The sequence below is a fragment of the Artemia franciscana genome, chromosome 10 (assembly GCF_032884065.1).
Source record: "Artemia franciscana chromosome 10, ASM3288406v1, whole genome shotgun sequence".
Taxonomy (NCBI): Eukaryota; Metazoa; Arthropoda; class Branchiopoda; order Anostraca; family Artemiidae; genus Artemia; species Artemia franciscana.
In genome coordinates this window covers 5,673,638-5,698,947 of record NC_088872.1, presented here as the reverse complement: position 1 = coordinate 5,698,947, position 25,310 = coordinate 5,673,638, and the positions used below count along the sequence as shown (strand labels likewise).

At 34.6% G+C, this 25,310-nt stretch overlaps 1 protein-coding gene across 5 annotated transcripts in view; it reads left to right on the top strand.

Moving 5' to 3' along the window:
* LOC136031697 (uncharacterized) overlaps positions 1-25,310 on the top strand; it is a 183,382-nt gene that overhangs the window by 3,698 nt on the left and 154,374 nt on the right. For 2 of the 5 annotated variants that reach the window (XM_065711388.1, XM_065711386.1), the window contains exons 2-3: positions 2,769-2,888; positions 6,023-6,238. In XM_065711388.1, coding sequence (XP_065567460.1) covers positions 2,872-2,888; positions 6,023-6,238 — 233 coding nt within the window. In that variant the 5' untranslated portion in view covers positions 2,769-2,871. Of the gene's footprint in view, positions 1-2,768; positions 2,889-6,022; positions 6,239-12,478; positions 12,623-25,310 lie in introns of those variants that run through there. The other 3 variants (XM_065711389.1, XM_065711387.1, XM_065711390.1) reach the window with 3 other exon arrangements.

Below are 25,310 nucleotides of genomic sequence, written 5' to 3'. Positions count from 1 at the left end.
CAACCCTTGTGTTTAGAAATAATTCTGTTCACCAAATCAACTTGTACTACTTCTTTTTCTATTACACCCTAGTGCTTAGTTCAGACAAGGGTATATACAAGACATACCATAAAATGCAGAATAATATTGCACTAATGCTCTAACCTGACAGAAAATTAGCTGCTTCAGAATACTTTTTACAATGAGCTACTGAAATGATTATAGCATTTTAGAATCACTATCACTGCAGTCTCTACCCTCTTCTGAAGGAAATACTACAATTACTATAAAGTAGTATCATTTGATTCCTAATTGACAATCTTCCCCAATATAATAGATGCTACCATGACTATCCTAATGTCATTATTGTGTCCTTCAGAAAAGGGTATAAACTGCAGTGACACCCAAAATTTTTAAAAGGAGGCTGAAAACACATTCCTGTAAAATTTTAGATGAGGATATTTTGTTATCTTAGAGGGTAGTTGAGTTTAGAGCAATTAACTTTCAAGGATGAATTCACAATTTGCTTTATGCTTGAGTATTTTATTTGCACAAATAATTTAAATTTAGATGATAATTTAAAACTTAATAATCAGTAAAAAAAACAATTTTTAATAATTTACAACATAAAAACATAAAATGTTCAATTTTTTTTAAAATAACCTGTATATAGAAAATTTTGAGGCTGAAAACACCCTTGTTGTATCTTTCAGTAAGTGAAGGTTGTAAAGGGACTAAGTTGGGACTCTAGGATCTATGCTCAATGACATAAAAATTAAACTGTCAAAGAAAATATTTTGTCAATGAAGTTGAGAAAGAATGCACATTCGTGAAATCATTAATTGTATTGTATACTTTGAGGTTACACAGTTGTTCAATAGCTAACCATAGTGAATCTTATCAAGAGATTAAATTGAAAAAAAAAACAAGTTTTTTTTTAACTGCAAGTAAGGAGCAACATTAAAACTTTAAACAAACGTTTTTTTAATTAATACAGGTTTTGATTTTGGCTTACCACACATGAATATTTAAAACAAAATTTGCATATTAATTTTTTTTGGCTAAATTGCTTTCTCATAGTTTTGATTGGACAATTTTGAAAAAAGGGGTGGGGAGGAGGCCAAGTTGCCCTCCAATTTTTGGTTATCAAAAAGTGTAAATAGAAATTTTTATTTTTTTACAAACGTTTTTATTAGTAATAAATATATGTAACTTATGAATTAACTAACATAACAAACCTCTATATTTGTATATTTTTATTACGTATATGAGGGGTTTGCCCCCTTATCAATACCTTGCTCTTTACACTAAAGTTTGAATTTTGTCCCAATTCTTTAAGAATGACCCCTGAATCACAAAGGCCATAGAATAAATAGTTGAAAATACTAAAAATACTTCAGCGTAAAGAGCAAGGAATTGTGGAGGAGACGAACCCCCTTATATACATAATATTTTCTGTTTTCTTGAGTTGAAAAAACTTTTTTTGTTTATTTTCTCATTTTTTTTTTTGTAATGCTAGAAAATCCTGCACCCCCTTCATGGAAATTTTCTTCCCTCGTGATAAGTTCTTCCATGGAAAGATCCTCCCACGTAACCCCCCGACCTACCCTCACCCAACACAAAGACGTTCCCCCTGAAAATGGCTGTACACTTGGCAATAACCATTACTATATGTAAAAATGGTCAAAGTTTGTAGCTTGCAGCCCCTCCCCTGGGGACTGTGGGGATTAAGTCATTCCCAAAGTCCTCAAAAGACATAGTCATTAGGTTTTTTGACTATGCTGAACAAAATGGTTACCTCAAAATATTAATCCAGTGACTTTGGGAAAAAATGAGCATGGGAGGGGGCCTAGGTGCCCTCTGATTTTTTGGTCAGTTAAAAAAGGCACTAGAACTTCTAATTTCCGTTAGAATAAGCCCTCTCCCGACATTATAAGGACTACTAGGTCAAAGTCACCCGTGGGGAAAAAACGACAAAAAAACAAACAAACAAATAATCACGCATCTGTGATCTGTCTTCTGGCAAAAAATACAAAATGCCATATTTTTGTAGATAGGAGCTTGGAACTTCTGCAGTAATGTTGTTGGATACATTGAATCTCATGGTGTGATGGTATGATTCTATGAGTTTCAGGGGGTGTTCCCCCTATTTTCTAAAATAAGGCAACTTTTCTTGTAACTTTTGATGGGTAAGATTAAACTTGATGAAACTTATATATTTAAAATCAGCATTAAAATTTAATTCTTTTGATGCATCTGTTGGTATAAAAGTTCTGTTTTTTGAGTTTTGGTTACTATTAAGCTAGGTTGCTCCTTACTATAGTTTGTTACCAGAAACTGTTTGACAGAAGCAAAACCGTGTCAAGATCCCTAATTGGGTAGTAATAGTGGTGGGTGGAGTGCTGACTTGGCTGCACAGGTGTATAATACATACTGATATATTCATTGTTTTTCTAATGTTGCATTATTTAATATTTAATTAAACCAACATAGTAGGCCAAACTAAAGAATTGGGATGAAGATATCCATACTACTGAGTTGCCAAGGATAGAAATCTTGGGATAGATATTTAGAAGAACTAAAAATAGAAAAAATACCTTTAATATTGCCTACACTATTTCTTTTGCCTTAAAAAGATTGACTTTAAGTTCTGAACAGACAAATTTATAGTACTCAGAGCACTAAGATCTAGGGAAGAGTTCAAAATGTACCTTTTGAATGCAGACTTCTTAATCATACTTGACCATTGTCATCACTGTAACTTCCAATATTCTAATCTTGTTTTGCAGACTTTTATTCCTGTTCTTCCAAACTTTTTTGCAACTATGGAAAACACCCTGGGCCCTGGCTATTTTACTTTTAACATCGTCACTTCATCCTCTATCTTTACTAATGATTCTACTTACTAGGTAAGTGAATCTGTCTACTTAATCAATGTTCTTGTTACCCAACATTGCTTCTTTTCATTATGTACTCCTAGTCTTAGCGATTTAGTCTTCTTTTTATTAATTTTCGAACCTGATGATGGACCCTGAACTTGTAAAACCTATAAAAGCTTGTTCATGACATAAGTAACACTAGAGTACTTGTGCCTTTATTTTGACCAGTGCCCACTGTTGTATTGAGTCTCCTAAAAATCCCTTGATATTTTCTTTTGCAACAGTACTAGGCAATTGGCTGTTGACCCAGTTTACTTTTGCTGCAGTTGCCTGTTGTTGTTGAATCTGAAGGATGCAAGATATTTTACCACATTTAACAACACTTCCAAAATATACTGCAACAATCAAAGTGGTTAGGATTATATGAAGATTAATGGTTTTAAGCTTATTTTTTGAGTCCCTCATAGACTTAATGAAACTACGGGGAAATCTGCTCAGGAGCTGACTAAGTTAATGCAAAAAAAAGTCCCTACAAGAATGCTGCAGCAATGGATGAGTTTCACATGGGAGTTCACACACATGGAAAATGAATCAATTCAAAAGCTTAGTTTATTCCCTACACTAAGTATTCCATAAACCTGGTTGGAGTTTATGTTGCTATCTATTTCTATAAATTCAGTTACTCCTTTTTGGAATTATTGAACTGCTTTTTGTGTTAGTATCTTTTTTTGGTTCACACCCATTGATGGAATTTAGTTGCTGCCTCAACAGCTCAAAGAGTGAATCAGTTGCTTGGAATGACAAATAACACCAGACAACTCACAGATCTTTCTAAAGGTACAGATAGATTATTTGATGCAATTGTATTGCTGAAGCTAATGTGATTGTTTCTGTTTTTCTTCTATCATGGTTTTTTGGGCAAAGTACCCTGAAAGATCTATAATACACAACAGTTTATTGCAATTATAGACCTTGTTTTTTTTACCATATATTTATTTATTTTATTAATACCAAATACGGTAAGCTTTCAAGCTATGCTTCTAAAACATTGGCCACACAAGCAAACTTCAAGAAAAACCAAGTAAAAATTAGGACTTAGGTCTCTGTCAAGGAGTTTGATGTAGTAGTTGGGCCAGGCTAGAGGAGAAAGTGTAAACATCAATTTGGTGATAAGTCAGCATATGCATATATGATGGTGAACAAACAGGAGAAGAAAAAACTCTGACAGTACACTACTAGAAATAGCTCCCAGTTTTCAATAGTTTTGTGACCTGAGAATTTAAACAACAAATCCTTTCTTAGTTCTAACCTCCTGGATCCACATTTCACAGCAGAACTAGATAGTGTTTGCAAGGACATTAACTAAGAAACGCTTCAAGTCAGGAAGAGGCAGCTAGACTAATCAATGATTCTCAAAATTAGACCAAAGCTCTTAAAGGAGAATTGCTTTCTCAATGAATGTGTTCAATGCTGACACTGCTTCGACGTTGTTTTTGACCACTGGAGTAAGTGTAGCCTGCTGCAAGATAAATTTCCCAAAGATGATAGGCTACATGTAAAACACTACCTTTGATTGATTATGGGTGGGGCCAGATTGTCGAATCTCATTTGGCTGTTAGTTGAGCATAAAATAACTGATAAGGTTGATTTTGAAAAAAAACTTGAACAATTTTGTCTATCATAGAGCTTGAAAAGCTAACTTTTGGAGGACTGAAAGGCAGTTGAAATTTCGCATAAAAAAGATCACTAAGGTTTTCATCAATATTGACTGCAAGTCCAACATGGACATTCTAATTTTATTCTAAGAGTTCTGCTTTTAATAATTTTGCTAACCTCTTAGATTTTTATTATGTCAAAATCTGTATTTGTAATTTTGTGTGTTGTTATTTGTGTCTGATTTAAATGAAGGAAGATGTATTTTGGGACAATTCATGTCTTCTGAAGGAATAAGGTATGCAAGGTTTTTTTTCAACAAAGGACTACTTTTATTTGGACACTACTTTCTGATTGAATACATCCCAGTCAGCACCCATACTAGATATACTGCTTGGCTTGTTTTTAAATTAATTGTCTTGATTTAGGTAGACTAAGACATTTAATGTTGTGTTTCATATTTTATATCTTTCTTTTACGTCTTTGTATGTATACCCTTGTAAATAGTCACTATAGTTTCACTTTTTTTTGGAATGGGTATGGCAGCAAGTATGTAACTTTTGTCAACATTCATTTGGAGAGGGCAATGTAAGGTTCATTCAGAAAATAGACAAAATTGTTGTCAATAAGGTAATGGCAACTGTTTTTTTCTAGAATTCTAAGGAAGTTGGGCTGTAGACATCTTATAAGACTAATAAACTGTCCCAGGAGCCTATTATGTAGATATTTTGAAGAAATCGAGAGCAGAATTAGCCAAAAAGTGTTCAGGAGAGCTCCATCGTTGGATTCTCTTTCATCATGATAACGCCCCAGTGCGTTCCTCACCCATTGCAAAAGAAGATGTGAGGAAGCTTGGCGGAAGTTGTGGCAACATCCATCTTAAAGTCTGGATCTACATCCATGTCGCCTTTTCTATACTCCAAAAACTCAATGAGCACTTGTAAGGCACCTATTTCACAAGCACTGATAATTAAAAGATGAAGTAAAACATGATTCATAAAGAAGTTTCTATGTTTCTTCTAAAGTGGTCTAAAAGGAAGGTAGATTTACCTATTGAACTATTTTGGACTTAATGGATGTTATCTGGAAAAGTTGTTATGGAAAAATCAGTAAAAATAAAAATTTTTCTACATATTAATTTGAATGCCCCTTGTGCAATTATTGGAATTCTATTTTCAACTGGTTTGAATTTTCTCTAACGAATAGATAAATTTAATATCCATATTTTCATCAGTTCTGTATTATGTGTCACTATATGTCTATTTCTGACTTTATCTCGTCACTGGATATTCTTTTGTTTTCCTATTCTTGCCTAATTACTGAAATGGTAAATTATGTGAAAAAGGTGAAAACTTTATATTTCCCCTTTTTTTTGTTCAAGGGGAGGGGGAAGCAGTCTTGGGCAAAGAATCTTCATCTGTATCTCCAGTTCTCCTTATATCCATTTTATATTGCCTTCAGCATTTTATTGTAATATTGAGTGAGTATATAATTTAGTTTTACTTTTTCAGAGGAGATATGGCAGCAACTATCAAACCTTTAATAAGGTTATCTACCAACTCTGAACAAGTGGCAAAACATACAAGGCTTTTGAAAAAAGGTGTGAATGCTCTTCTGCCTGAGCACTATAAGAAGTTCTATCTAGGATGGAAGTCAGGACAAGAAGAGCCAGTTCATTTTATATCAGAGCAAGGTAGATGGAAAAAGAATCCTGAAACTGGAGAAATGTAAGTCTAATCATGGTAAAACAATAATGTAAGCACAGACTAAATAAGTTGCTACTCATTGTAATGTATCTGAAAATTCGTAAAGTTTTTCATTTTGTATAGTTTTGACAATAATCAGACTATTCATGGTAATAAACGGTTAGTAAAAAGCCAAGTATGACTTCAAATCAATGGAAATGACAGTATTTTCTTCAGGGTATCAAACCAGTGGCTGTAACGTTTAGGTTAATCCTAGACGTACCTTTTGTTGTACCTTTGTTGTAATATAGTGATAAGTAAGATCAGTAATGACCTTCCATATCCACGAATGGTCATAGCGAAGGGGACGGTAACAATAATAAAATGGCTTGCTAGTTGGTTTTAGGACTTCCACTAGCTTCCCAAACCAAAAACATAAATACAACCAAAACAATGTTCCTATTATAAGTAAGTAAGTAAGTATGACGACACTAGCCCTGAAGTTCCAAACTAGGGGTGCTGATGTCCGTTTCTTGACTCTTTAGCTAGGAAGTGCAATGGGAGGTTAGGGGCCAGCCATCCTGTGCTTTCACACACCCTTCCTGCTTACCTTCCCCAGATTTATTCAGATACCCATTTAGAGCTGGGTCGACTCTGGCTGAGCTTATAGAATCACGCCACTAACCCCGTCCCAAACTAAAAAAATGGCCACGCGAGAAATCAAACCCGACCCAACTATGATTACTCATTTGGACCCGCTCCTATTATGAACTTACTACATGTTTTTGAAGACTAACAAAAGTATAGGCATACACTGTCATACCTGAAGCAGAATTTTTCCAGTGCGCAAAGTAAAATATAAAAGTAATAAACATATTAAGTAAAATACAAGATTAAGGAACAATAAAACATAGTAGAGTAATCATCAAACAGTTCGTGGTAACGAAGTGTAATAAGGAGTGACCCGACTCAATAGTAAACGTAACTCTAAAAAAAAGAAATTTTGATACTAATAGATACATCAAAAGACTCGGATTTTTATGCTGATTTTAAATATATAAGTTTCATCAAATTTAGCCTTACCCATAAAAAGATACAAGCTTGAGAAAATTTGCTTTATTTTGGAAAACAAGGGGAAATACCCCTAAAAGCTGTAGAATCTTAACGAAAATCACACCATCAGATTCAACGTATCAGAGAACCTAACTGTTTCAAGCTCTTATCTATAAAAATGTGGAATTTCGTCATTTTTGCCAGAAGACCAATCATGGGTTCGTTTTTATTTGTTTTTTTCCAGGGGTGATTGTATTGGCCCAGTGGTCCTAGAATGTCGTGAGAGGGCTCATTCTAACGGAAATTAAAAGCTCTAGGGTCCTTTTTAAGAGAACAAAAAATTGGAGGGCACCTACGCCCCCTCCCACACTCATTTTCTCCCAAAGTCAACAGGTCAAAATTTTGAGATAGCCATTTTGTTCAGCATAGTTGAAAAATCTAACAACTATGTCTTTAAGGACGACTTACTCCCTCACAGTCCCCAGGGGAGGGGCTGCAAGCTACAAATTTTGACCAGTGTTTACATATAGTAATGGCTATTGGGAAGTGTACAGACATTTTCAGGGGGATATTTTTTGGTTTAGGAGGGGGGGGCTTATATGGGAGGATCTTTCCATGGAGGAATTTGTCATGGGGGAAGAGAATTTCCCTGAAGGAGTTGCAGGATTTTCTAGCATTATTTAAAACAAAAAACAATGAAAAAATAAATATAAAAAAGTTTTTTCAACTGAAAGTAAGGAGCAGCATTAAAACTTAAAACAAACAAATTATTACGCATATCAGGGGCTCATCTCCTCCTAAATACCTCGCTCTTTACGCTAAAGTATTTTTAGTAATTTCAACCATTTATTCTATGGCCTTTGTGATTCAGGGGTCATTCTTAAAGAATTGGGGCAAAATTTAAGCTTTAGTGTAAAGAACGAGGTACTAACGAGGGGACAAACCCTCTCACATACGTAATAAAAAATAAAAAAGATGTTCGTTACGTAAGTTAATTCGTAAGTTACGTATTTTTTCTAATAAAAACATCCGTAAAAATTAAAAGTTCTAGTTGCCTTTTTAAGTAACCAAAAGATTGGAGAACAACTAGGCCTCCTCCCCCATCCATTTTTTCTTAAAATCGTCTGATCAAAACTAAGGGAAAGCCATTTAGCCAAAAAAAATTAATATGCAAATTTTGTTTTAATTATCATATGCGGAGGGTCAAAATCAAAACATGCATTAATTCAAAAACGTTCAGAAATTATATATAAAAAAATAATTTTTTTAACAAAAAGTAAAGAGTGACATTAAAACTTAAAACGAACTGAAATTACTCTATATATGAAAGGGTCTGTCCCCTCCTCAACGCCCCGCTCTTTACGCTAAACTTATTTTTAGTGTTTTAAAAAGTAGAGTCGAGAGAAAGAGTCAAATTTTAGCGTAAAGAGCGGGGCGTTGAGGATGTAACAGCCCCTTTCATATACGGAGTAATTTCTGTTCGTTTTAAGTTTTAATGTCGCTCCTTACTTTCAGTTCAAAAAAATTTTTTTTTTATTTAATTACAATATAGGGATACGTTTTTTTATCTGAAACATAAGGTTGCCTATGTTCTCAGTAAAATAAAGTGAGAGCACATAAACTTTGAAGAAACATCGATCGGGGATGGTGGTCTAGTTGAACAGCAAGACATGCAGAAAGTGCCACACAAACTAAGAAGAAAGACAAATGTTTAAGTCTAATTAGGATCAGTTTTCAATAAGAATGGTAAGATATAAAAAGAAAATGGGCTCCCTCAAAAGGAAGAGAACTCATTAGAAAGAAAGAGAACTCAAAACAACAATTTTGGCAAAATAGCTATTTATATATTCTTCCAGTTTAAGAAGTCATGCTGCTGCGTGACAAGACATCATTCCCTAAATATATACGATTTATAAAGTATCGCATTTTTGAGTGCCAACTATAAGGGGCGGAGGCAAAGATCTTTTCATGAGACAGTCGGGTGCCTAATATCTGTAAAATGCATGCTCAGGCCTATAGTTTCACTTTATATTACAGGTCTTTTTGAAAGGAAACCATCACCTGAGCCTACCTTTATTTGGAGAAATATATTCTAACTAAGTTTGCAATATAGGTTGAAGGAGGGAGTCTGCCTCTTATTGGAGAGAATATAATTTTTAACAATAAACACTAGTTCTTAGAAATCAAAGTACTGTGACAAAAAAGTTGGATTTATAAGCTAAAGAACATGATTTTAGGGGGCGGGGGATGTCCTCTCGTAGCTAGGATAATACTACTTTGTTTTGTAAAATTAGTATACCTAAAGAAGTCCTTTTATTCTTGACCAAGGTTATACAAAACTCAAGTTTTAGATTAAGAATAAGGGCATGAGAGAGGTAAAATCTCCCTCCTTTCTCATATTTAAAATAAACTAAACGTGAAATTAAGAAAGAAAAGAAAAAACAACAACTTTTCCAAATAAGATAGAGTTCAATATCAAAACTTACAGCAAACAGACTTTATACTATAAATGATTGAGGACTGCCACCCCCTCGACCCCCCCACGCCCACATTAAAGTTTTGCCTTTTTTTTTATCTTGAACTATGAAACGACTCATTTGATTGTATTTACTTAAAAGATATACAAATTTACTTCTAAAGTTTTGAAAGGAAGTTGGTAAATATAATGCTTGCACTTGAATTTAATTGTCAATTTTGCTCTCTACTCTCGTTTGAGGAAACTTTCTATTTACATTTTATGTCATTCTAAAACAAATAAAGGTTATTATAGATAAATAATGGAATAAGGTGAACATAAATTTGTCACAAATAAATGTGGGGTTGTTAATCTCCTCAAAGCTGTCCAAAGGCTACAACATTTGTAGATTAGAATATATTCTTGACTAAAAATTGCGAATTTAATATGTATGGCCCTTAAAAGCATAGCCAAATGCTTAAAGAAGTAATTATTTTTCAAGGAGTGAGAGGGGCTGTGTTGTTTTTACATTTTTCGTTTACTTCCGTTTAACGATGGGGAGGAAGGGTAAATTTTGCTCCCTTTTAGCGAAATTTGTTTCTGCTGAGAAATGGAAACCATATCAAAACATAGAATAAATTTGAGAAATCGAATAAACATTTTACCTTGGCTAAGTAAACTCACTGCTCATCAGCTATCTGGCACCCTGTGGCACTTAAGGCTACACCATGTTCTTCTTAAAAAACTGTTGCCAAATGGGATCAATCTTTCTGTTCAGCATCAATTTATGTTACACATGGCTCATAAATTTTTGAATTTCACAAAAGCTAACTCCTGTAGTTTATGAAAATTGTATCTTATCAACATATAGAAGAAAGATTTTGGCATCGCAGCCTAATTATTTAAATATATCTATTTTACTCACATCCTTTTTTTCTGAAGACGAAAAAAACACTTATCCTCTTTGGGGGAGTATTTTCATCACTTTGTCCTGTAAGTCTAGTGTCCTGTAGAGCATGTTTTAGAATGTTTTCCTTAACCACATGTACCTTAATACTGCCAACTCCATATTGGCTGGGGGCCACCTGTCCTAATGGGATGGAAATACAAAGAGGTTAACTGATGAAATATTGAACGCTGAAGAAGACTGCTTTAATGACAATATGATATATGTCCCATAGATCTAGAATCCCAGAGCTGGTACCCACCTCAATGACGATTCTCAGACTGATCAAAGAAAATAGAAACGCAACCGAAGCAGTGAATCAACTTAAAACTTTTACAGCATCCCCACCAAAGATCCCCGAAAAAGAAAAATCAATTTCATCGTCACCTCAAGCATAAAGAAGTGTCTTCTTGTAGTGTTCATGTAGAGCTTTTTTTGGAACATGTCCTAATAGGGTGCAGATACAAGGAATTTAATTGATGAAGTGTTCAACTCTGAAGAAGACTACTTTAATGATAATATGGCATTTGTCCCAGAGACCCCAGTTTCCCTAACTGGTACGCATCTGAATAATGCTTTTAAGACAGGTCAAAGGAAACAGAAATGCAACCAATCCCCTGAACCAACTGGAAACTTGCACAACATCTCCACTAAGGATGTCAATAATAAACCCATTTTCCTTGTCATTTTCGAGAATAAACCCATTTTATTTGTCACCTCAAACATAAAAGAGCAAGTCTTCAGTTCCAATAACGTTGTTATTATTAAAATGGATCTGTTTGAATTTCTAAGCTGTGGTTCCATCGTGAATGCTCAGTCGTTGATCTGTCATTGATCATTTTCATTTTCATTGATCAGTCGTTGATCTGTCATTGATCATTTTCATTTTCATTGATCTGTCATTGATCTGTCATTGATCTTTCATTGATCTGTCATTGATCTGTCATTGTCATTTTCAGTCGTTGATCTGTCATTTGGTTCTTCATCATACTATGACGAAATCCATATTATGAAGATTTTCCACCTGCAATCAGATCATATGGCTCCTCTAACATCCATACAAGAATCGAGATATCCTCCCCAATACCCGTTTTGCCAACCGTCTGTCAGTTGTAAAGAGAACTGGCCCCTTTCTGTGAGATCCAGTAAGAAGTGGATTTTAATTTTGTTCTGCTAGATTGTGATGTCGATGTCATTGACCATAGCCTGAAAATTATCTTACTATCAGACAGCTAAATCTGCCTTACCTAACAATAAAAGTAAAGCTTATAGGTCACAAGGGCCCTAAGCATTGGCCCACTGGGGAGTTTACTGTTGCTATTCATGGAAAAAGAAAACTGGCAAAATATTTAAAAAATCCTTCCCCGAAGAAAAAAGAATTTTTCTTCTTTTTGTTTCATTTAAATGAAGATGCGAAAATGAAAATTTTTTAGAAACAGGGGGGGGGGGGCTTGATGGAAATTTGGTTGAAATTGCAGCGACACGCATCTTGAAGTCTGTATCTAGCCCATCAGATCTTTTTTTTTTTATCCCTAAAACTCAAAGAACAATCGAAAAGCGTGTATTTTTCATAGCGCTGATGAATAGAAAGACGCAGTAATTACATTGCTCATGAAAAGTTTCCAGATTTCATCTAAAACAGACTAAAAGGATGGAAGAACGACATGTAGAAGTGCATCGATCTTGATGAAGATTATGTTGGAAAACAGCCAGAAATAAATGAGATGTATATTCATATTATTCAGCTAAACTGGAGATAATAATAATTGCATTTAAATATTAGATGAATTTTCCATTAATTATCTTTCATTTTACTGTCCATTTTTAGACACCACCTCAAGATTTAAAATCTGTATTAGCCCTCAAGTTTAAAAGGGAGATGCTCGTTGCCCTTGCCAATGAAAACATCTATCCTGAAGACCCAATAAAGAAGAAAGAAGTAATTACTAAGTATGAACGTTTTGTTGTACCAGTAAGTAAGCCAAACTTTTTATTAGGTTAATTATTAATTTTGCACTATTTGAGCTGTTTACCTGCTAAATTAAGTGACTGTTTTAAAAACAGTGCCACGTAGGCCACGAAGACCACATAGTATTGGTTTTAATTATAGTGTTTGTAGCTATTGTCTCTTTAGCCCAATATTTTAGTTCTGATGGATGATGAAAAACGTAAAATCGTCGATACAACATCGCCATACGAATTCTGGCCGAGATATCTGACTAATTAGGAGTCGAATTGCCAAATCTTCCTAAAAAAGTCTCTAATAAAAAAGTCTCTTTTGAACGTCTATTGATAAAGACTACTGATATTACATTTTTTTTTTTTTCAGATTAGGCAACTGTTTATATTAGATAATCGTAGATATTTTTATCAAATTAGGCTACAGCCTTGAAAAGCTGCGTTGAAATATCATAAAGAACACCTGTTGTCGGTTTTAATTATTCATTTCGTATCAATCATCTTCCTTGCCTAAGAGTAGGTTATGACAGGCGATGCTAAACGCCTGGAAGGTCGAACGACACTGCTACGTGAACTCTGCTCGATATATCTGACTGATAAACAGTTACATTATTAGATCTTCCGAGATGCTTCTCCAACAGAAAAACTGACTTGAATATCTATCTAAGAAAGAGAACTGATGTTACGTTATTTTCTTTTATATTAGGTAACCGTTTATATTAAATAAATATAAATGTTTTGTTAAAATGGGTAACCACTTTAAAAAGTAGAGGTAAAATATGATAAAGAATACCTATTGTTGGTCTTGATTACACTGTTTGTATCAATTATCTTCTTAGCTTAAGAGTAATCTCTTACAGATGATACTAAACGTCAAGACGGACAAACGACGAATTCCAGCCGAAATATCTACCTGATTATGAGCTAGATTACTGTATTTTTCTAGAAAGTTCCTCGAATAATTTTTTTTTTTAAAGAATTCTCGAAGGGGCTGGAAACATGCACAATTTTTCAAGCTAAATACCGTAGTGTTTAATTATTACGGGTGTATTTTATGTTAGCTATGGAACTAGAATTTTTGTGTAGGTTAGTGGACAATTTGAGTTTTTTTTTGTTTTTTTTTTTCGATACTCAAGTTTGGAAGATATCCTCAGTATGATGGAACATTTTCAATTTAAGATCTGTAGAAGTGCATGTTAACTCGCTTAAGATGGTATTTGATGACCCGACTAGAATTGTCCCAAGAGAGGGGAATTCCCCCCAACTGGTTTTCGAAAAAAAAAATTTGTTGGGGGCGAAAATTTCGATATTGCATGATCTAAAGCATTTATTTGATTCCCATTAGCTACCCAATTTATATGGATTCGGTAGTTTTATCGCACTAGTTCAGCCTAATTGAAAATTTGATGATTTGACGTGTTGATTTGGTCCCCATTCGTCAATAAATTTGGTGATTTCGGTAGTTATATCGTAGTAGTTTCACTCATTTGCAAATTTGGTAATTTGACAAGTTCATTTGGCTTCCATACGTTACCGATTTCCTTGGATTCGGCAGTTCTATCTCACTAGTTCCACTTATTTGTAAATTTGGCGATTGAAGGTGGTCATTTGGTTCCTTTTGGCTTCTATAGAACGAATTTGGTGAATTTGTTAATTCTAACACGCTAGTTCTGCTCATTTGCAAATTGGGTAATTTGACATGTTCATTACAGTCCACTGGGCTCCTATTGTAATTCATTAAACATTCGCAAATTCTGTTGTTGTATGCAGTTAAAAACAAATAAATATGGTTGTTCTACTTGCCCTGGTCCGTCACTAAATTTGTAAAAGTTTTTTCTTGGCTCCTATCTGATCTGTAACCCAACTTGTAGAATTCTTGCATTAGGCCCATCCCTTTATCAAATTGTATTGGTTTAGTACTTTCCCTTACAAAATTCGATCATTTCAGCTGGTTCACATTCATTATTTGACTATGTAGTTTGGTTATTAGTCAGGAATCTAACTGAAAAGATTAATGGAGAATGGCAGACGAATGGATAAAATGGCAGAGAATTCAAATGCAATATTACGAAAAAAAAATCGAAAAAAGAAAAGTCTTTCATTTTGCACAAAAGCCAATGGAGCAATTGATTTTTCATGAAAGTCATTAGGCTATGGAACAAAAGACCTTTAAAGTATGTCTATTTTCCTCCATATTTTTTAAGAAGAAACGAAGAAGTCAATCATACTGAGCCTGAGATTATCCAGCCAGGAGTCCTCATTTCTTAGAGCCATTTGATTTTTGTAAGCATGCATGACCAGATATTTTGAGCCTTCTGCTGGAAATTCTCTGTTAACTTAGCACGGAAGTATAATTTTTTTCCAGAAATTCGAAAGAGGATTTGGTACTTGTCTGTTATTCACACTCAAGAATTACACTGTGCAGGATCTGACAGAAACTGGTTTCCCTCTCTGGGATCGGTCATGATTTCCTTATTTTGAGTGAGAAAAACTACGATGTATGTATATTTTTTATTAAATATTTAGTGTATGGAGGTGGTTAGGGGTTAGGTTAGATGTTTAATATAATGCGTTCTGCGCAGGCTGCTTTCCATGATTCTCTGTTGTAGTTTCCATAATTTTGTTTCTAAAGTATTATATTATCATCATGTTTTGGTATATTTCATTAGAATTAACCTGACTTCACTTATTGGGTGTGTTCGGTTTGACAGACTAGTACCGATGATTTCTTAATCGACTGACAAACAACTTGTCAGATCGAGCGCTTTTTGATTTAGTTTACATGAATTACAATTCGAAAGCAACTTTACTCCGACTTGATGGGAATGTTTACCGTTCTGTATGATATTGAAGATACTGTCGAACCTTAAGGGAAATGGCTGAAAGTGTCATAATGTTTTTGTTTTATTTCCAATTTAAGCCAGTAACTTAAAAAAACGCTTAAAAAGTGTTCTTTCACTGCGTTAAAGTAGGGTGCTGTGGTATATCTAAGTTATTATACACAAAAATCCAAGTCTAATAATTGTTTATTTTGCATGTTTTATTTGAAAATGCAAGATTCCACAAATAAATAACTCCTTTACTCTCCATAGACGAGGCAGCGGAAAGAGTAATTTTTTTTTTTTTTTTTTTTTTTTTTTTTTTTTTTTTTTAATAGAGAAAATTACAAAAACATCGTTGAAATTATTTTTAGCTTTTTGTCTTTATGTTTATTATTTTCTTTTTTTTTTCTATTTCACTATGGCTTTTGCTAACATCTCCCTTTTCTATAATCACAAAGAATCAAAGAGGCATATTTCCAGAGCATCTACTGCACTCTTTATTCCCAAGATCATGACAATCATTTTATAAGAATCACATAGATCCGTTTCCATAGCAAAATGAAATACAATTTTTTCGATCAAGATTTTTTAGTAAAGAAAAAACCATTTCGCAAAAATCAATCTGAGTATTTACTGAAAGATTAATAAGAGGCAACATAACAAATAATGTCAAAAATAAATGTTAAAGAATAAATGAAACCCAAAACGAGCAGAAATTAAATAAACAATCGTAGCAAAAACATACAACAAGTACTAATATAAAGGAACAAACTCAAAAAAAACAACCATTAAAGAATAAATGAAACCCAAAACGAACAGAAACTAAACATACCTTCATAGGAAACAAACATACAACAGGTACTAAGAAAAATGAATAAATAAGTCTCAAAACGAGTTGAACCTAAGTTGGATATGCACGTCAAACCCGATACACACAATAACCACCGCAAACAAGAGTTTGGGCCTTGCCTCCCCCTCTCACTGTTTAAGTCCAAAACCTGCAAAAGTGCAAATTTTGTTCTGGTCTTGAGAGGCCATGGGGGTAATCAGCCCTACTCATGTTAATTTTTGCTTGTTTTGAGTTTCACTTGGCTATTTATTGTAATTTCTGTTGGTTTTGAGTTTCGTTTATTTGTTGATAGTGATTTGTTGGAGTTTTACGCTTGGAAGCTTTTTGAATTTGTTTTTGCTCATTCTTGGCCTAATGGAGCTTTTTACTTTTCTTTGGAATTTTTGTTTGTGAAAAAAGTTTTCAAATTACTTTCTCTTCGTTTTTTATTGACATAGTCTTTTTCATGAAAAAAATTACATTTTATATCTTTTTATTTTTTTCCTGTAAGAATCCATAGTATGGGTTGCTATTTATATGTTGGAGAAACTTTTCAACAATTTTTAATCCTGGCACAAATAGTATTTTTTAATTTTAATCTTATAGATTCCGAAATTGACCTCAAAAATAAAACTTAATATCACTCTCAAAAGGTTCTATCTAAGCTTTTTGACAACCTGTATACACTTACACTCTTTTTATTTATTTAGATTGTAAGAGCAGAGGTAGTACAAGTAGTATCCCCAAAAGTTTCAACTTATTATCCCCAATCCTTCTTGATATATTGCTGAGGTGTCTTAATGGCAAACATAAATACAATGCCTTTTGATTTATTTTAAAGTAACATTTAGTTTTAAAGCATAATGAGCCAATTCCATAATTGTGGGGGTCAGGGTCTTTATTGTGCAAAATGTTTGGGGAGGGGGGAGTAAGAGAATTTTCCGACTTGCTGGTCATTTTTACCGACTGTTAATTTCGAAACTTAGAATAGAGTCCGTTTCAAATACAAAACATAAAATAACTACACGAATCGGTAAAACCGTTGCATTTACCAACCGAGATTCAGATTTTGGTACAAAATCGTGGTACCATATGTAAAATAACGGCAGTAGTCGTTAAAACTGCTCCGTTTACCGACCAAGTTCGAATTTTATGTAGATGACATGTCAGTGTTTTCCTGGTCTTTATATGAACCGAACAAAGAATTTTAGTGCCATCAGAAAAATCGACACGATTTTACCGACTACTCTTTCTTACCGAGTGACTAAAAACCTTGGCGGGGGCTTCTCACACCTCCCTCCTTGCGTAACGGCCGGTGGGGGGGGGGGGTTGACATGCTTAATATCTGTAAAAAATAGTTTGCTGACCGTTCTTCTATGCTGAACAAAATGACTGCCTCAAAATTTTGACTGGATGCGGTTGGAAAATGAAGGGACTTGAGAAAAGGGCTGCTTGCCCTCCAATCTTTGGCTACTCTTAAAAACGGCACAAGAACTTTTAAGTTTGAGTTTAATTAGCTCCTTTGAAAGTTTCTATGATATTTTTAGCTATTATAGAACGGTGCTGCCTATGATATTGCTTATATTCCCTTTTGAAAACCTGCTTGCATACAGTCTTTTCCTTTAATTGTAACTTCTAAACGTTCCCTAAAAGTTTCATCTTAATACTTTTAGCGTCATTAGTTACATTGCCTTCTGGCTAGTTCAAAATTCGCACAACTTACCCTTAAACCTTAACTTATATATTTATATACTTCTTGAAGGTTTTATCTCAAGGCTCTTAGCCCTACAAGTAGTTGCAATAGAATTAGTTCTAGTAGTAGTAGTAAATGGAGAAGTAACACTAGTATTAGCAATAGTGACATATTGTCTTTTGGTGACATCATCATTCCCTTTAAGTATTCTCTGAAAGTTTCAACTTAATACCCAAATCAATTCTTGAGATGCGCTATTTTGACAATGAGCATTCACATAGTGTCTTAATTTAGTTTAAATTTCACCTTAACATTGTGACTTAAAAAGGGCACTAAAACTTCCAACTTACAATCAAATGAGCTCCAATTTTTATTAGATGTATTTGTGGAAAATAAAGCGTAGAGGGAGGGGGCGGGGGGTGGCTGCCCACGATCACTTTGACTCTTAAAAAGGGAACTAGAACATCTGATTTCCAGTCAAATAAACCCCCTCCAGGATTTATATGACCGATCTTTCCATAAAAATATTAGATTCAAAGATTCAAAGAGTCATTTGATAGGCTCACAGAAGAGCTGAGGAAAATAATTGATGAAAAATTTCAATTATCATTTCAGCTACTGGAAGAGAAAAAAGAGGCTTCAGAAAGGGAGAAAAGATTTAAAGAGTCTTATGATAGGCTCAACGAAGAGCTAAGAAATTCTGCTAAACGCCACTCGGATGTAGTTTTTCAGCTTAATAATAAAATTCAGGTTTTGAACGACAGATTTGAGGAAATATCCCGTTTTAACAGGAGTAAGCCGTATTTTAATACAAGCAGAGCAAGTAGTCACAGGAAAGATCTAGGAATAAAAATTGAGAAGGAGAAGCAGAAAATCCCAGCAAATAACGAGTTTAATAAAGATAAGCATAGTTTGGAGCATACACCAACAAGAAGCCGCGATAACGAATATAAACAAAGAGGAAACATGTGCAACATGAGCAGAAATAGTTACAACTTTAACACGGGTAGAGGGGGAAATAGAAATAGAGGTGGAGGACATCGTCAACATGAAAAATTGGATGCCAATCTTCTTAGTAATTCTAGCATTTCTGAAGGAAAGCCTTGCTACCCTTAATCTTAAGGATCCAACTTCAAAAGGATCCCAAGAGTGCTTAGTTAATTTCCTAGTTTTTATATGAATAGATTTTACTTATTAAATGGGTCATACTTTATCCATCTTAAAGCCTTGGATTTATTTTCTTGAGCAGGGTAAGTAGCGTCAATTAAGCTGTAATCTACACTTTCGTTCTGTCTATTCAATCTTGAAAAAAAAAAAAAAAAAAAACTTTCCTCAACTTGAAATTTCAACAATAGTTAGCTCATTAAAGAGTTCGTGGTAACGAATTGCTGTAAAGGAGTGATGCGGCCCAATAGTAACCAAAACTCTAAAACACAGCATTTTGATATCAATAGGTATTTCAAATGAATCGGCTCATTATGTTGATTTCAAATAGATACAAACCTTTAGGTTTAGCGTTATTCATCAAAAGGTACGAGCCTGAAAATATTTGCCTAATTTTCGAAAAAGAGGGGCAACACCCCCTAAAAGTCAGGAAATCTTAATGAAAATCACATCATTAGATTCAGAGTATCCGAGAAGTCTATTATAGAAGTTTCAAGTTCATATCCGCATAGATGTTGAATTTTGTATATTTTTCCAGAAGAAAGATCACGGGTGCGTGTTTATTTATTATTAATTCACAGGCGTGATGGCACCGAACCAATAATCTTATAATATCAAAAAAAGGCCTCATTCTTTATGAGGCCTTTGAATATCAAATATCAAACGGCATAGTATTTCTTTTGTATATCTTAAAGCCTTGGATTTTTTTTCCCTTGAGCAGAATGAGTAGCGTCAATTATGCTATGGTCTACATTTTCGTTCAGTCTATTCACTCTTAAAAAAAGAACTTTCATCAACCAAAGATTTCAACAAAAGTTAGCTGACCAAACAGTTCGTGGTAACGAAGTGCAAGTAAGGAGCGATGTAGCTCAATAGTAACCAAAAATCTAAAAAAAAACGGAATTTTTATATCAATAGGTATTTCAAACGAATTTGCTTATTATGTTAATTTCAAATATATACAAACCTTTAAGTTTAGCGTCAACCATTAAAAGTTGCGTTTAATTCAATATTTTTAATCTAATTTTGAATACCAAAAACCAATATATTCGACACCTTTATACTTCGTAACTGTAAAAAATTAAATTTTTTTCAAAGTGACAACTAGATAAATACAATCCCCCATAGAAAAAAATAATCGATAATAAAAAAGGAAAAAAGGTTTTTGTTCACAGGGAAAATACAAAAATTCCCAGCATTCCGTTCAGAAGAAATGTTTCTGATTATAGTGGCTTCATTCATCAGCTCATGGGTACTCTTCCTTTGCAAGCAAAGTTGACGGCGTATTTTTACCAAAATTGCTTCTTATTAGTTGTTTTCCTTGTGTTTTTTATAATTATACGAAATTTTTTGTGTACTAATAACTGCGCTAATTACTTATAAACAAATACGTATTTAGGATCACTATAATAAGCTGGTTCTTTACACTTTAGGGCTCTTACACTTTTGTTATTGACAAGGATCGTTATTTACTTACCATTTATTACAATGAAGAAATTGTTTTTTTTTTTACAATCAAATTACATAGAAAACGAGTTTGTGGAAAACTGGAAAGGGGTCACACGGTAACAAATCAAAACTTAAATTTTTCTTATTAATGGTCAAAATCTATTGGCAGCCAGCCAACAATGGGGCAACACACATATTTTCCGTTGTTTTCCCCTATTCTGCTCTTCTTCCTTTGGTTTCCTTATAATTACTTTATAGTCCCAAATTTCCAGGGTGGGGGCAAGGTCCCAGTGCCGCCCCCTCGCCGGTGCTCATGCCTTTTAGATGCATAATTTTAGATGTTGTTTGAAAAATTACATTCAAGTGCTTACTTTCCCAGAGGGAGGGGGTAACAAGGGGAGGGTCGCTAAAAAAAGGAGGGTCAGTCCAATGAGCCCTTCCGAAGTTCACACGATCACCGTTTCTATAAAAACTTTATATACCCCCGGGGCATAACTTACAAACCTTGTCCTGAGGGGTCTGAGGGGTTGTCATCCTTGAAGACATAATTTCCGGACCTTTCAATAATGTTGAACAAAATAGCTATTGCCCCAAAATCCGCGCAACGCCCAAAACGCTTCAGCATTTATCCCCCAGGACATAACTTGCAACCCTTGCCCTGAGGGCTGTGGGGGAGGGGGGTTGTCATTGTTATCCTTAAATACATAACTTTAGGACTTTTCAGATACTTTGAACAAAATAGCTATTTCAAATTTTGAAAACGTTGAGGGGCTATCCCCCCCCCTCAACGCCCACTCTTTACACTTCAGTTTTTTATTGTTTTAAAAAGTAAAACAATAGATGTGAGAATGAGTCAAACTTTAGCATAAAGAGTGGGGCGTTGACGGGGGATAGCCCCTTTCATATCGGGTATAACTTCTGTTCATTTAAGTTTTAATGTTGCTCCTTACTTTCAGTTAAAAAAAAACTCGTTTTTTCCTTAATTTCTGAACGGTTTTGGATTAATGCAGGTTTTGATTTTGGCTCACCGTGCATGAATAATTAAAACGAAATTTGCATATTAAGGGTACTTTTTTGGCTAAGTGGCTTTTTCAAAATTTTATTGGACGATTTTGAAAAAAAGAGGTGGGGGAGGGGGCCTAGATGCCCCCCCCCAATTTTTTTGATTACTTAAAAAGGCCGCTAGAACTTTCAATTTATTTATGAACGTTTTTATTAGTGATAAATATAGGTAACCTACGCATTAACTTACGTAACAAACTTCTATATTCTTATGTTTTATTACGTATATGAGGGGGCTCACCCCCTCGTCAATATCTCGCTCTTTACGCTAAAGTTTGAATTTTGTTCCAGTTCTTCAAAAATGACCCCAGAACCACAAAGATAAATAGCTCTTTTGAAATTACTAAAACACTTTAGCGTAAAGAGCAAGGTATTGAGAAGGGTAAAAAACCCCTCATATACGTAATAATTTTTCTTCGTTTTAAGTTTGAATGCCGCTCCTTACTTTCAGTTGAAAAAAAACTTTTTTTATATTTAATTTCTCATTGTTTTTTTTTAAATCATGCTGGAAAATCCAGTGCCCCCTTCATGGGAATTTCTCTTCCCTCATGAAAAGATCCTCCCATGTAACCCCCGACCCTGACCCCTCACCAGAAAAAATCTCCCTGAAAACGTATGTATACTTCCCAATAACCAATACTGTATTTAAACAATGAGCAAAGATCATAACTTGCAGCCCTTCCCTCGGGGACTGTGGGGGATATAGTCGTCCTAAAGGACATAGTCATTAGATTTTTCGACCATCTGAACAAAATGGCTATCTTAAAATTTTGACCCGGTGACTGGGAAAAGAATGAGCGTGGGAGGGGGCCTAGTTTCCCTCCAATTTATTGGTCACTTAGTAAGTACATTGTAACTTTTAATTCCCGTTCGAATGAGCCCTCTTGCAATATTCTAGGACCACTGGCTCGATACGATCACCCCTGGAAAAAAAAACAAATAACATGCATCCGTGATCTTTCTTCTGGCAAAAAATACAAAATTCCACATTTTTGCAGATAGGAGCTTGAAGCCCCTACTGTAGGGTTTTCTGATACGCTGAATCTGAGAGTGTGGTTTCATAAAGATTGTAAGACTTTTAAGGGATGTTTCCTTTTTTTCAAAAACAAGTTAAACTTTGTCATGCTTGTAACTTTTGATGGGTAAGATTAAACTTGCTGAAACTTATATATTTAAAATCAGCATAAACATTCTATTCCTTTGATGTATCTATTGGAATCAAAGTTCCCTTTTTTTAGTTTCAGTTACTATTGAGCCGGGTCTTTCCTTACTTACAATTCGTTACCACTAACTGTTTGATTTTAACAGATACTTGTATCTTACGATCTAGAGTTTAATATGGCGTTTACTTTTCTTTGAAAAAGTTCCTTTTTGGAAAGTTTTTTTTAATTGATATAAAAAAATGACTTTTTCTTAAGTCTATAACTATAGCAGGTTTTAGGATTCTGACTACAAAAGTCAACTCTGTATACGACGTTCTTCCTAGATGATTTATCTACCATGGACTGGCTTCCCATAGTAGCATAATATTTGTTGGCATGAATATATACTGAGTCCGAGGTAATAGGCTTGAGACTGTCTGTGCAGGATTTCGACTTCTTTTGATAGAAGAGCATCGCCAAGTTCTGAAAACCGTGTTGTGACTAAGATGGGCCCAGGATTGCAATATGTATATTTTCATAAAGGAGGTACCAGGGACTTCTTACTGTTCGGTTCTAAGCCGGCTTAAGTGCTTCGGTGTAGATATGTGATCTCCGTCCTGTACTGACATTTTTACTGACGAATTCAGGCGATTTGAACTGTACTTATTAGGAGTTTCAGAAACTTATATCCCTGGGGTAGGAAGTATGAAATCAAGTGATAAAGAATTTGTTTACTGAGGCAGGAAGGATGGGGTATATAGACAGGGAGTAGGGCTCATGATGAATAAGGGAGCTGCTAAGTTTAGCTTAGGCTTGGAAGGTATTAACAATAGAATACTAATTGCTCATTTTAGGAATAAAAAGATCGGGGTGTCAGTTATAGTAGTGTATGCCCCTGCGGAATCGACTGATGGAGATACCAGTGACTCAGATAAATTTTACTTACAGTTACAGGAGCAAAAAGACAGGGTCGTTGGTGGAAATTTGCTGTTTTCAATAGGAGATTTAAACGCCAAAGTTGGTAGAAATAGGGGTAGATGGTATTCTAGCCAAGGTGAATTTTGTGTTGAGAAAGAAAAGAGTAATGGCTACAGACTTTTGCAATTTTGTATGTCCAACAATCTACTTGTAACCAATTTTGTGTTTGGTCATAAAATGGCACATAAGTTAACATGATATTCACGTGATGGTAAGACAGCAAACCTTATTGATTTTGTTCCGAAGATTGGCCGGATCAATAGGAGATATTAAGGTATATGGAAGTGCTGTTAGTGATGTTAACAGTAAGATCACTATTTAGTAGGGTCTAAGGTTAATTTAAAGCTAAAATTTTGGAAGGAACATTAGTTTTTCTTAGTATTGCTGAAATGAAACTGTGGCTTCAGAAAATAGATGTTTGCAAATTTGCAAACTTCTGAACTTTTTTAGGGATATGAAATTCTGGCTTTGGAGAAAGAGACAAGGTGAAAATAATTACATTGTTTCCAGTTGCAGTTCCAAAAATTGTAGGGAGGTATATGGACTAAGAACAAGTTCTTTCACCTCTTTGACTTCTTCTCCAGAAAAACCAGCCACTGGAAGCGCTATTCTCCTCCAGTCTGCAACCAATGAATATATGCAATTATGAACAATAATACACTGTTATTGATTGTGGGAAGTGCGAGTACCTGAGCTTCCTGTCCCCAGCAGTTTAAGGCCACTAGGCCGGACGGTACCAATACGGCTCTTCCTACTCATTCCTGCTCTCTTCTGCACAATTAAAAACTATGGATAAATCACGTCTTTTTAAAAATTGACTTCTTCAAGCCTTAATCTTTATTAAGCAATATTTCTCTTCTTTAAGGTATCAATTGTTGCCTTAAATATCTTACGATCAATTTCCCATGGCAGGTTAGAATCCAGGATAGCTGTATAAGAATTTGGAATCTTAGCCAAGGAGCAGAAACGCTTAAGAGCAACAGTCTCCTCACTCTGAGCCTGGCAATCAATTAACATATGCTGGATTGTTTCCTCTGCTGAAAAGCAGATTTGGCATAAAGGGGAATGATGTAGCTTCCAATTAAATGACAAGCTATTTAGAAGTAGGGCACCTGATTTCAGCCGGTAATATAGCACTGTGTTTAATTTTGTATGAAAGGGAGATAATATTAATTTACTGTGATTAACTTTGGATTTCCAATTTGGGACCTCAAATTGAAAATGATTCCATGATGAATGGGCATTGGGACAGGCTGACTTCTCAGCAAAGGTATGTGCATATACAACATGTTTGGCTCCATAAGCCTGGATTTGCGAGAAATATTTTATCCTTGGACTGGATGCTCTTTCACTTAGGGACACCAATCTCGACAGCATTCTTAACTTTGACATAAGAGTATGCTTATGCACACCCAAAGCTATTCGAATAGCAGAATTTTGTAAAGATTCAAGGATTTCGAATGAGGATGGAGGACGAGCTGAAAAAATTTGAATCCCATATTCTATATTTGAACGAAAATATAATTTGTAAAAATCCAAAATAATTTTTTGGTGACATCCCC